The following is a 13413-nucleotide window of genomic DNA, read 5'->3' as shown; positions in this document are numbered from 1 at the left end:
AGCGCTGGGCGAGTGTTTGGAATCTTCTCTCTTTGTTTCAACCACTTTTTTTACATTTAGTAATTTGCTAGGCTTTTATTTTTATTATGATGTATCCATATACTCTTTACCTTTCTTGTGTTACAAAATCTATTCACCTGTCTGAAGTGACAATATTATTATTGGTATGTGTTCCAGTCATTTTTGTTCTTACTGGGGTTATTTAAATCAGGGTGATCCACCAGTGCTCAAGCTGTTTAGTATCCTTATAGTTTCTCTCCAAAAAGGTCAAGAATTTAGGCATAGACACCAAACTGGCACGTTAATGTTAATATCATTTACATCTGATATAGTTCTAGAACCTGGCTGGTTCAATTGAGTATAAGAAAAGCTATGAATAGTTTTCAGTCAAAATCTTTGTATGTTAAATATAGGAAAAGCAAGGTACAGGTCACATGTCCCCTCGGTAAGCTCTTTAAACTCTTTAACGTAGCTCAGAACAAGTTGATGTTATTAGATTACTGATAATCCAGTGTGTGCTCTACTGCTGTGATCCTCACTGTCTACCACTGACAGTCCACAAGAAACCATCCTATGTCTCAGAACTCTGGAGCCAAGACATCTAGCACCCCAGAACATGACGTGGCCAAGGGCCACACTGGGGCAAGAAGCAAAGGTGGGGGAGAAGATGGGGGAAAGAAGGGGACAGCAGCAAGTCACGAAGGAGACAAAAAGAGCCTAAGTGGAGGAGGAAGCCATGAGAAAAAGAGCCCTCATAACGCTCACAGTGAAGGACACCACGCAAATAGCAAAGGCCATGAAAAAAAGAGCCCTCATCACGGAGGGCATGATCATGGGCATCATTCCACTGGAAGAGGTCACCACAAAGGAAAAAGGGTCAGTGATACCCACAGCATCACAACGAAGACTTACTCACCCTTCCTAAATGCCCTCTTCAGCAAGGTAAGTGGAAATGTGGTGCAAAGAATCTGTGGGCCCTATTTATCAAACTAAAAAACCAATTGTTTTGACCATTAAAATCAGTTGATTTACTCTTGGAATTGCCTTCTATAAGGGAAAGTGTCTGCTTTATAACAACCCGCTGTCATGTTCTCATTGAAGAGCAATTACTAATTTCGCCGATAAAGGGAAATTCATTTTAAACCATTTTTTATAGATAAAAACATTTGGCAGAAAATGGATATAATGACGGCAACAGGAATATTCTGGGCACCAGTTATATGGACATATCAGCTTTTTTCTAGGGCAGAGTAAAAAGTATTTATAATATACACAGGGCAGAGACCCCAAGAAACTAGTTTGATTTTACATCTGTTAAGTTACCCACAAAAAAACATTTATGGCTTCAGTAATTGCACTTGGCATGCAGCTATTTGCCTTACAAAATAATCCTGTATGTTTTCTGCTGAAGGACCAGTTAGCATGAATAATATAAATGTGTAACAGTGTTAATTTCGTCGACTAAAACCGACTAAAACGTTTTCGTCGACTAAATTAACACAATTTTAGTCGACTAAAATACGACTAAAACTAAAACAATTCAGAGGACTAAAATACGACTAAAACTAAAATGGCATTTTAGTCTTAAGACTTAAATACGACTAAAACTAAAATGGCATTTTAGTCAAAAGACTATAAGTAAAACTAAATCGAAATTTGCTGCCAAAATTAACACTGGTGCATGCTGAAAGCTTAATACCATAAATAAAACATATTAGATTTTTCACTCCAGGACCAGCAGTAGTATATAATGAGTTTGGAAATTGTAGAGAAATGCTTAAATAATGCATTACAAATTACAATTGAACTACACCCATTTGATTATAGATGACTAAAATGAGTTTTAGTCGACTAAAATGTAGGACGTTTTAGTCGACTAAAATGTAGGACGTTTTAGTCGACTAAAATGTAGGACGTTTTAGTCGACTAAAACGTACTGGAGTTTTAGTCGACTAAATACGACTAAAATTAAAACACTTGCAGAAGACTAAAATGGGAATAAAACTAAAATGCCATTTTAGTCCTAAGACGAAGACTAAAACTAAATTGAAATTTGCTGCCAAAATTAACACTGATGTGTAATCAAGTAGGGACACACAAAACACTTTTTTTTAGTTTTAAACTTATTTGAAAAAAAGAAACCTGTTCTTGCTATTTATGCATAAATGCAAGCAATCATTGGTCAATTCATTTTAAGTGCCAATTCACACTAGTGTGATGCCAGACATAGCAAGTGATTCGCACCACATTGCTGTGCAGATCACATGCAATGTCTGTGCAATGTGATTTAATCCATACAAAATGTATGGCTGAAATCGCATCGCATTCGCACCAAAAGGGTGCAGGACCCTTTTTTTGGTTCGCACTGGAATCAGATTGCATGGGTGTTCAGTGTTCACACCTATGCAATCCAATTCCTGCACCATTTCACAGCTCGCACTGCAATCTGCGAACCAATCTGGGGGTGTCATTAACCGCTTGCCGACCGCCGCACGACTATTTACGTAGGCAGTCAGCCCCTCACAGGCAAAGCAACGTAGGGCTACGTCGCTAGCCTGTGAGGGTCTAGGGAGCGAGTGTGCGCCACCGGAGGCGCGGTCACGGACCCCCCCGCGCGTGTGCCCGGCGGACCCGATGACCGCCGGGCACTCGCGATCGTCCATTACACCGGAAGAAAGGCAGGCGGCTAATGTAAACAAAGCCGCCTGTCATTCTTCCCTGTGTAAGAATGGAGATCAGACGGTTCTACTATGTAGGACCATTGATCTCTGTTCTTACACTAGTAGCCACAGCCAATCACAGTTAGAAACACGCCCCTAGGACACACTTAACCCCTCCCTCTCCAATAGAGTTAACTCCTTCACTGCCAGTGTCATTTTTACAGTAACAGTGCAAATGTATAGCACTGATTACTGTAGTAATGTCACTGGTAACTCCAAAAGTGTCATAAATGTCAGTCAAGGGTCCGATCTGTCCGCTGCAATGTCGCAGTCCCGCAAAAAAAATCGCAGATCGCCGCCATTACTCGTTTAAAAAAAAACAACAAAAATGACAAAAATCTTTCCCTTTGTTAGTAAACGCGATAACTTTTGTGCAAACCAATCAAAATACGCTTTTTGCGATTTTTTTTTTTTTTTTTTTTTACCAAACATATGTAGCATAAAACAAATTGGCCGAAAATGTTAAAAAATTTTGATTTTTACGTTTTTTTTTTTTGGGGAATTTCATATAAAAAATGTGAAAAATATTATTTTTGCAAAATTGACGCTCTTTTTTTGTTTATAGCGCATGATCAAAAAATCGCACAGGTGATCAAATACCACCAAAAGAAAGCTCTGTTTGTGGGATAAAAAGAACGTCACATTCGTTTAGGTACAGCGTCGCAGGACCGCGCAATTGCCCGTTAAAGTCACGCAGTGCCGAATCGCAAAATAGGCCCTGGTCAGGAAGAGGGTAAAATCTTCCGGGGCTTAAGTGGTTAAAATTACATTAACACCCCCAGCGTTTCTCAGATCTCAGTGTGAACCACTGTGCGATTCTGGTGCAATGCGGGAATCTGCACTGATTCGCAGGGCTTCCCGCATCGCACCAGTGTGAGCCCGGACTAAATATTGCAGTTACAATTGGGATGATAATGCAGCATTTTCATTAACTAGACAAAAGAAGATGCAAAGTAATGATTAAAAACCTTTTGAATGAGCAGCGTGGTTCACCTGGCTTTTTTTTATCAGTGTGGGACCTCTAGTGAGGTTTAACAAGAATGGATGGCTATGCATGAATGCAATGCCGGACATTGGCTGCACCAAATGTGGGCACCATCTGTGGTGTGGTCAAGACTGCATCCGCGGAATAATTGGAAAAGAGGAAAAGAGGGCAATCCAGATTATAATGTTTCCAAACACTGAAAATGATGAAAAAATCCCCAAAAGTGTCTCAAAGGCAGAATTAAAAACAAAAAACTCTGTCGACAAGAAATGTGCTGGATTTTAATGCCTAATACATTAACCCTTGGTGGCCTCAGCGAGGACTTAAAGTTCTATACAGTCATTTAACGATAATGCATAGCTGTTTCCCCATATAAAATAAGTCCTGAGGCACCCATTTATTTTAGCAGCTTTTATCACAATGACATTACATTTTTTTTTGTAACATTTTTTTGGGGTTTAGTAGTATTGGTATTTATTAGTGGATATAATAGTAGCTGTGTTTTGTAGTTCAGCAGCTTAATTTTTCAGGCCTATTATATGGATATATTTGTCCCTTTCTTGGTCTCATCAGAGATAATTATTAATAGTAACCTACTAACATCATTATTTTACAATTGTTATCATTTTTATTTGTAAATTTATGGTATTTTTCTATTTTTATCCATTTTTGTCCTCTATTAGAGTTGCCTCATCTTGTAGTTTAACAACTTGAATTTTAGCTCCAATATACGTGGGCTTCTTTTTAGTCTATTTCTATGTGTGGTTTATCATCCTGTTTATTTTTAGTTTTATTTTTACTTTTAATCCTTCTTGTGTCCTTCTAAAACATTATATATCATGTCCTTCACTTCAGTTGGGATGAAAGAGGGAATGCCCCACCAAAATATTATATAAAATGTCTTGCACTTCTGTGAAGAAGGAAGGAATGCCCCTCTAAAATAATTTATTTCACTTCAGATGTGACCAACGAGAGAGAGTCCCTCTCAAACATTATGTAACATGTCTTAACCACTTAAGCCCCGGAAGATTTTACCCCGTTCCTGACCAGGGGGTATTTTGCGATTCGGCATTGCGTGACTTTAACGGACAATTGCGCGGTCGTGCGACGCTGTACCTAAACAAATTTGACGTCCTTTTTTCCCACAAATAGAGATTTCTTTTGGTGGTATTTGATCGCCTGTGCGATTTTTTTGATCATGCGCTATAAACAAAAAAAGAGCGTAAATTTTGCAAAAATAACAATATTTTTCACATTTTTTTATATGAAATTCCCCCCCAAAAAAATGTAAAAATCTAAATTTTTTAACATTTTCGGCCAATTTGTTTTACGCTACATATGTTTGGTAAAAAAAATAGCAAAAAGCGTATTTTGATTGGTTTGCGCAAAAGTTATCACGTTTACTAACAAAGGGAAAGATTTTTGTCATTTTTGTTGTTTTTTTTTTAACGCGTAATGGCGGCGATCTGCGATTTATTTTGCGGGACTGCGACATTGCGGCGGACAGATCGGACCTTTGACTGACATTTTTGACACTTTTGGGGTTACCAGTGACATTTCTACAGTAATCAGTGCTATACATATGCACTGTTACTGTAAAATGACACTGGTAGTGAAGGGGTTAACTTTATTTGAGAGGGAGGGGTTGTGTGTCCCTAGGGGTGTGTTTCTAACTGTGATTGACTGTGGCTTGAGGTGTAGGAACAGTGATCAACGGTCCTACATAGTAGAACCGTATGATCACTGTTTCTACACAGGGGAGAATGACAGGCGGCTTGTTTACACTAGCCGCCTGCCTTTCTCCCTCTCCACCGACGATCGCCGAGTGACCGGCGGACATCGGGTCCACAGGTCACACGCGCAGGGGGGTCCGTGACCGCACGGGAGCGTGCCTCCGGCGGCGCGCGGGAGCTCCCCAGAGCCTCACAGGCTAGCGACGTATATATATACGGTCGGCAAGTGGTTAAGGCCCGTACACACGAGTCAAAATTCGGCCACGAATTTTCGTCCGACAACCAATCTGCCGATTTTCGGCTTGTTAGTATGATGCTTCCGACAACCGACTCCGACTTTTCGGCCGAAAAAAATCTGGTGTGCAGGCTATAAAATTTTTGTCCTCCATCAAAACACGTCCAATTTTCGTGCAGTCAGTACAGATTTCGACAGGGAAAAATCTTATGAGCAAGACTGGGCATGCTCAGAGAAGAAAGAACACAAAGAAAGCAAACCAACATATGACATCACTACTGAAGTAGAATTTTGTCGGGCGGGAAAATTCGTGTGCAGTCTAGGCACATTCCAACCAACAAAACACCACTCTGGACAAAAGATGGACGACCGGTCGACGGAAATTCGTTGCATGTGTACTAGGCTTTAGACTTTAGTTGGGTCGAAGTAGGGTTATGTGACCAACGTGGGAGAGTCCCTCTCAAACAAACATTATGTAACATGTCTTAGACTTTAAATGGGCTGAAGTAGGGTTAGTCCCTCCTAAACAATATATAACATTTCTTAAACTTATGTTGGGGCAAAGAAAGTAACATCCCTCTAAAATGTTACATAACATGTCTTGCATTTCAGGTGGGACTAAGTAGTTCCCCTAAAACATTATATAACATGTCCTCCACTCCAGTTAAGACAAGGGAGGGAATGCCCCCCTAAAACATTATTTACTAACAAGTCTTGCATTTCAGTTGGGAAGAAGGAGTAAATGGCACTCTAAATCATTATATAACATATATATTGGGACAAAGGAGGGAATGCACCTCTAAAACAATATATAACATGTCTTGCACTTCAGTTGGGAAGAAGGAATGAGTTCCCCTCTAAAACATTAAGTAACAAAGGTGGAAAAGCCCCTCTCAAACATTATATAACATGTCTTGCACTTAGGTTGGGACCAAGGAGAGAGAGAGAGTCTCTCTCAAACATTATGTAATGTCTTACACTTTAGTTGGGGTCGAATTAGGAAGAGTCCCTCCTAAACATTATAAAACATTTCCTACACTTAAGTTGGAGCAAAGGAAGTAGCACCCCTCTAAAATGTTATATAACATGTCTTGCATTTCAGGTGGGACAAAGTAGTCCCTCTAAAGTACTGTATTATATAACATATCCTCCACTCCAAAAAGCAGGGAAAGGCCTACCAAAATATTATGTAACATGTTTTATACTCAAAGCTGTTGTATACCCCGCTTTCTTATTTTTAACCTACAGGTAAGGTTTACCTGTAGGTAAAATTAATATCTTCTAAACCTGCACGGTTTAGGAGATATTCATCCTGCATACAGCCACTGCCATCCGCCGCGCATGCGCTCTTAAGGTCCATCGGACCAGGCCAGAACTTCAGAGCTCCTTGCCGGAACTGAGGGCTCCCGCGTGCGTGCGCGACAGTGACGTCATTGCTGCTTCGGCCAAATACAGCACCAGAGCCTGTGATCTCGGAAGAAAGAACGGGAGAATATGTAAGCCCTGTCAGTGGTGACCGGGCACCACTGAGAGGGCTTCGTTCTAAGGTGAGTATTTCATAATATGCTAGTGTGATGCATACTAGCACATTATGTCTTTATCTTGTAGGTTTTTTCTTTTTTTTTTAAACCAGATTTACAACCACTTTAAGTTGGGACCAAGGAGAGAGAGTCCCTCTCAATCATTATATAACATGTCTTACACTTTAGTTGGGTCGAAGTAGGAAGAGCCCCTCCTAAACATTATATAAAATTTCTTACACTTAAGGTAGGGCACAGAAAGTAAGAAGTAGTACCCCTCTAAAATGTTACATAACATGGCTTGCATTCCAGGTAGGATGAAATTGCCCCCGTACATTATCAGTTGGGAAGAAGGAAAGAATGGCTCATAAATTATTTTATAACATATCTATCACTTTATTTGGATCAAAGGAGGGACTGCCCCTCTAAAACATTATTTAAAATGTATTGTACTTTAGTTGAAACCAAGAAGGGAGAGTCCCTCCTAAGCATTATATAACATTTCTTGCATTTCAGTTGAAACCAAGGAGGGAGGGTCCCTCTTAAACATTATGTAACATGTTTTACATTTAGTTGGGTTGAAGTCCCTCCTAAATGAAGGAAGTAAATATTACATAATATGTCTTGCACTTTGGTTGGGATGAAGATGGAAATGCCCTCTTAAAAATGTATTTAATGTTGTAGAGGAAAGAATGCCCCTCTACAACATTATTTCACTATAGTTGCTACGAAGGTAGGAATGCCCCTTCAAAACATTATCTAAAATGTATTGCAGTTCAGTTGGGACGAAGGGGTGAATTCCCCTCATTATAGATAAAATTAGATACAATTTCTTGCACTACAGTTGGGGCAAAGGAGGGCGTGCTCCTCTAAAACATTATATAACATGTTTTGCACTACAGTTGGGAAGAAGGGGGCAATGCCACTTTATAACATGTCTTGCTCTTCATTTGGGACGAAAGAGGGAGAGTCCCTCTTAAACAATATGTTACATGTCTTGCACTTTAGTTGGGCCAAAATATGGAGTGCCCCTCTGAAAACATTATATAACATTTCCTACAATCAAGTTGGTGCAAATGAAGTAGTGCCCCTCTAAAACATTATGTAAGATGTATTGCACATTAGTTGGGAAGAAGGGGGCAATGCCACTTTATAACATGTCTTGCGCTTCATTTGGGATGAAAGAGGGAGAGTCCCTCTTAAACAATATGTTACATGTCTTGCACTTTAGTTGGGCCAAAATATGGAGTGCCCCTCTGAAAACATTATATAACATTTCCTACAATCAAGTTGGTGCAAATGAAGTAGTGCCCCTCTAAAACATTATGTAAGATGTATTGCACATTAGTTGGGAAGAAGGGGGCAATGCCACTTTATAACATGTCTTGCGCTTCATTTGGGATGAAAGAGGGAGAGTCCCTCTTAAACAATATGTAACATGTCTTGCACTTTAGTTGGGCCAAAATATGGAGTGCCCCTCTGAAAACATTATATAACATTTCCTACAATCAAGTTGGTGCAAATGAAGTAGTGCCCCTCTAAAACATTATGTAAGATGTATTGCACATTAGTTGGGAAGAAGGGGGCAATGCCACTTTATAACATGTCTTGCGCTTCATTTGGGATGAAAGAGGGAGAGTCCCTCTTAAACAATATGTTACATGTCTTGCACTTTAGTTGGGCCAAATATGGAGTGCCCCTCTGAAAACATTATATAACATTTCCTACAATCAAGTTGGTGCAAAGGAAGTAGTGCCCCTCTAAAATTTTACATAGCATGTCTTGCATTTCAGGTGGGACGAAGTAGGAAGTGTCCCTCTAAAACAGGGGTCTCCAAACTTTTCAAACCATGGGCCAGTTTACCGTCTTCAGACTTTAGGGGGGCTGTATTGTGTCCAGTGGGGGTAGAAAATATCCTGCGCCCAGCATAAGTGAGAATAAACATGGCTGCGTAATTGGTGGTCAGCAGGAGGAGGAGTAGTGCCATCATTGGTATCAATGAAACAAATAGTGCCCCATAGTAGATGTCAGTAGAAGGAATAGTGCCTCATACCATTGGGAGCAATAGTGCCCCAAGGACCAGAAATGCTAGAAAAGGGCCACATTTGGCCCTCAGGCTAGAGTTGGGAGACCTCTCTAAAACATTATATAACAGATGTCAGTTAGGAAGAAGGAGGAAATGCTCTTCTAAAACATTATATAACGTCTTACAATTGAGTTGGGACCAAAGAGAGAGTGCCCCTCTGATGAATATAATCAGGATGCACTTCAATTTAAACACAATAGGTTTCACTGTTGTAATATTTCAGAAACCATTGAAGCCACTAGATCAGCCAACTAAGCAACAAGCGGTTACATAGTTAGTTAGTCTGGTTGAAAAAAAAGCACAAGTCCATCTAGTTCAACCATTTTTAGAAGTAGATGGCAGCAGTGGCAGAACAGCACAGGCTACCATTAAATATAAGAAACATCTTTTCCATTAAATACATTTCCTACTCCTAAACGTTTCAGCATTAGTGATAACTGAACTTCCTAGGAAGGCTCATGACTATAAATACATAAATAATAATAAAATCTCCTACACCAACTATTTTGATCTGTTCCCACCAGTTATTAAGTTATAATCCACATTGGCTCCCCAAGAAACCAGCCTGGCATATAAGGCCCCTTTCACGCTTGTGCAACCTAAAAGTTGTGCGATTTTACAACGATTTTGCCTGGATTTGAAGCAATGTCTGTGTAATCTTGAGATCTATGGACCTCAAAATGCATCAAAGTCGGACCAAAGTAGTGCAGGGTCTACTTTTAACCACTTACCGCATATCGACGTATATATACGTCGGCAGACTTTGCCGTGTTATACCGGGATGATGCCTCTAGCTAGAGGCACCATCCCGGTACCGTGGTTAACAGTCAACAGTCGGCTTTCTGTCGGTAATGACCGATGCGGCCCGGGAGCCGCTCGATTGTTACCCGTGTGAGCAGGAGGGGACATCCCCCCCCTCCCGCCGCCTTCCGTGACTTTGCTTGGGGCTCCCGTCCCACCGGGAGCCCCGAGCACCCAGCCGGCACGTCCGCCGGCTGGATGGAGTCCCGATGAATGCCGGAAACGGCATAGATCGGGTCTCCGATGACGTAATACGGAGGCGGCGTCCATGACGTCACTTCCGGGTTACTGTGCTGCAAAAAGCGGCAAATTTAAAAAACGGCTGTATGCAAAAACGCTGTTTTCTGCGTTTTGCATACATGGAAGTGTAGTGGAGGGGTCTAGGGTCTTTTAGACCCTCGATCCCTCCATAAAGAGTACCTGTCACTGCATATTGGTGTCACAAGGGATGTTTACATTGCTTGTGACAGCAATAAAAGTGATCAGATTTTTTTTTTTTTTTAAAAAAACCTGTAATAAAGTTAAAAAAAAAAAATAGGAAAAAAAAAAAATGTTTAGCCGCCCCTGTCACCGTTAGCTTGTGCACAAAAAAAAACGTATACGGAAGTCGAGCCGTGAATTAAATCGCTGTTCAAACCACACATGTGAGGTATCGTCGCGATTGCCAGAGCGTGGGCAATAATTTAAAAAAAAAGAGCTACACTCTAACTCTAAACTGGTAACCGTTAAATAAATTTAAAGGGTCGCCTATTGAGATCTCTATTGACCGTAGTTTGTCGCCATCCCACGGGGGGGGCGCAATTTTAAACCCGTAACATGTTGGGTATCTATTTACTCTGCGTGACATCATCTTTCACAATATACAAAAAAAAATGCGCAAATACCGCGTGACAAAAAATATTGCAATGACCGACATTTTATTCTCCAGAGTCTTTGCTAAAAAAATATATATAATGTTTGGGTTTCTAAGTAGTTTTCTATGAAAAAATACTGGTTTTAACTTGTGAACAAAAAGTGTCCGAAATAGGGCTGGGGCTTAAGTGGTTAAGTCATTGCGACTTGAAGTCGCACAGAAATGAATGGTACTCATTGGAAATCATGGAGTACAAATTGCAGTCCCAAGCCACAGGACAAGTCGCACAAGTTTGAAAGGGGCCTAAAGCATATGTACATGCTTCTTTCCATTTTAATTGTTTACACGAAACAGCCTCTCTAAGTGCCCGTTCACACCATGTCTGCACATGAATCGCACAAGAATGACCTGTGCGTTCCTGTGCAATTAAACCCGCATGCAAAATGCACTGCTTTTGCAATCTGCGGAGGGTGTCAAAAAAATGTTAACGATCCAAACGCAGGTCGCAAACGCAGTGCATTTGCCTTTACCTGCCCACACCAGATTGCATGGTGCTTTTGTAAAAAATTAATAGGCATGAAATTTAACCACACAGAGCCGCATGTGAACCGTACAGGAACACACATCGTTTCCTGTGGGATTCTGATGCAGGGAGGGTGTGAGCCAGTCCTAAAAAATGAAAAGTGTACTTTAAAGATGGGAACGGAATGGGGAGAGAGGTGCCAACCCACCAATAGAATAGCAAGTTTTATTAATAGAAAATGTTAACATACAAAGCTTATGCGCTTACAGACATCGGTGTTTAGCACTGAAACAAGCTCCATGTATAGAAATCATCAGTTTCAAATTCAGTCCACATCAGAGCCGCTGAAAGGAGCGATGTAAAGCCACCGAGGAGCAGTCTCTGGAAACTCATGCCTCGTACACACGCATCGATAGTTGGCCGTGAATTTTCGGCCAACGTCCGATCGGCCAATTTTCGGCTTGTTAGTATGATGCTTTCGACAACCGACTCAGACTTTTCGGCCGAATAAAATCTGGTGTGCAGGCTATAAAATTTTTGTTGGTCGTCAACACAACGGCCGATTTTCCGTCAGTCAGTACAGATTTCGGCAGACAAAAATCTGATGAGCAAGACTGGGCATGCTCAGAGAAGAAAAAACACACGGAAAGTAAACCAACACATGACATCACTTCTGAAGTTGGTTTTTGTTGGCCGAGAAAATTCGTGTGCAGTCTAGAGCACATTTCAACCAACACAACAACACTGGACAAAAGACGGCCGATCGGTCGGCCGATAATCGTTGGGTGTGTACGAGGCATCAATCTGTCAAGAAGCTGTCAGGAAGCTGTCAACATTCCAGGGTGCTGTGACCAACCAAAATCTCTGGTGTGGACTGGATTCGGAAATTATGACTTTTATATGGAGCTTGTTTTAACGCTTAAAGTGGTAGTTAAGTCATTTTATTTTACTTGTAACTACAGGTAAGCGAATATTACCTAAACTTGCACCATTTAGGCAATATTTACACTGCACGCAGCCGGTACATCACTGGTGCATGCACTCTGAAGGAACAGCATACCCTTGCCATCCCTACAGAGCTCCGTGCCGTGGCCATGTCTCCCATGCGCATGCGCGGGAATGACATAATCGTGACTCGGCCAATCAGATGGCTGGAGCACGCAAACCCAGAAGGAAGAATGGGTGAAGATAGAAGCCCTGTCAGTGGTGACAGCGTGCTGCTGGGGGGCTTCACTCTAAGGTAAGTATTTTATAATGTGCTAGTATGCGAGGCAACGTCTGAGTGCATAAAATTTGCATTTTAAATTTTTTAACTAATAAAACTTGCTACACTATTGGCAGCTTGGCACCTCTCTCCCCATCCCTTTTCTTTCTTGTAGTGTTTTGGTTTCCAGACAGCTCAGGAGGCAGCTTTTCCCTAGCCAGCTGTGTTAGCAATAGACTCATTGACGGGCTACCTCCTGGATTGTATACATTTGATATAGACATTGCCTTGAAAAAGTATTCATACCCCTTGAAATTTTCCACATTTTGTCATGTTACAACCAAAAACGTAAATGTATTTTATTGGGATTTTATGTGATAGAGCAACACAAGGTTGCACATACTGTAATTGTGAAGTGGAAGGAAAATGATAAATGGTTTTACAAATAAATTAAGCCTGTGGCGTGCATTTGTATTCAGTCCCCTGAGTCAATACTTTGTAGAACCACCTTTTCGTTATAATTACAGCTGCAATCATTTTTGGTATGTCTCTACCAGCTTTGCACATCTAAAGTGAAATTTTTTCCTATTCTTCTTTGCAAAATAAATGCTTACAAGAGACTCTTGTAGTATATAGTGTTCCCTGTAATATGTATATAGTAAGGTATATACTCCAGGTAGTTGTACTCTCTTGTAGTATATAGTGTTCCTTGTAATATGTATATAGTAAGGTATATACTCCAGGTAGTTGTAC

The 13413-nt window shown here is 40.8% G+C and overlaps 1 protein-coding gene across 1 annotated transcript in view; it reads left to right on the top strand.

Annotated features, from left to right (window-relative positions):
• Positions 1–573: 573 nt before the first annotated feature.
• LOC309562613 (calcium-binding protein 2-like) overlaps positions 574–13413 on the top strand; it is a gene marked incomplete at its 5' end in the record, with an annotated part of 42768 nt that continues 29928 nt past the window's right edge. The window contains one exon of the mRNA XM_082266866.1: positions 574–942. Coding sequence (XP_082122992.1) covers positions 574–942 — 369 coding nt within the window. The remainder of the gene's footprint in view (positions 943–13413) is intronic.

Source organism: Pelophylax lessonae (assembly GCF_965119305.1).
Source record: "Pelophylax lessonae genome assembly, chromosome: 9".
Classification (NCBI taxonomy): domain Eukaryota; kingdom Metazoa; phylum Chordata; class Amphibia; order Anura; family Ranidae; genus Pelophylax; species Pelophylax lessonae.
The sequence above is the reverse complement of the archived record's forward strand: the minus strand, read 5'-3'. Positions and strand labels throughout refer to the sequence as shown.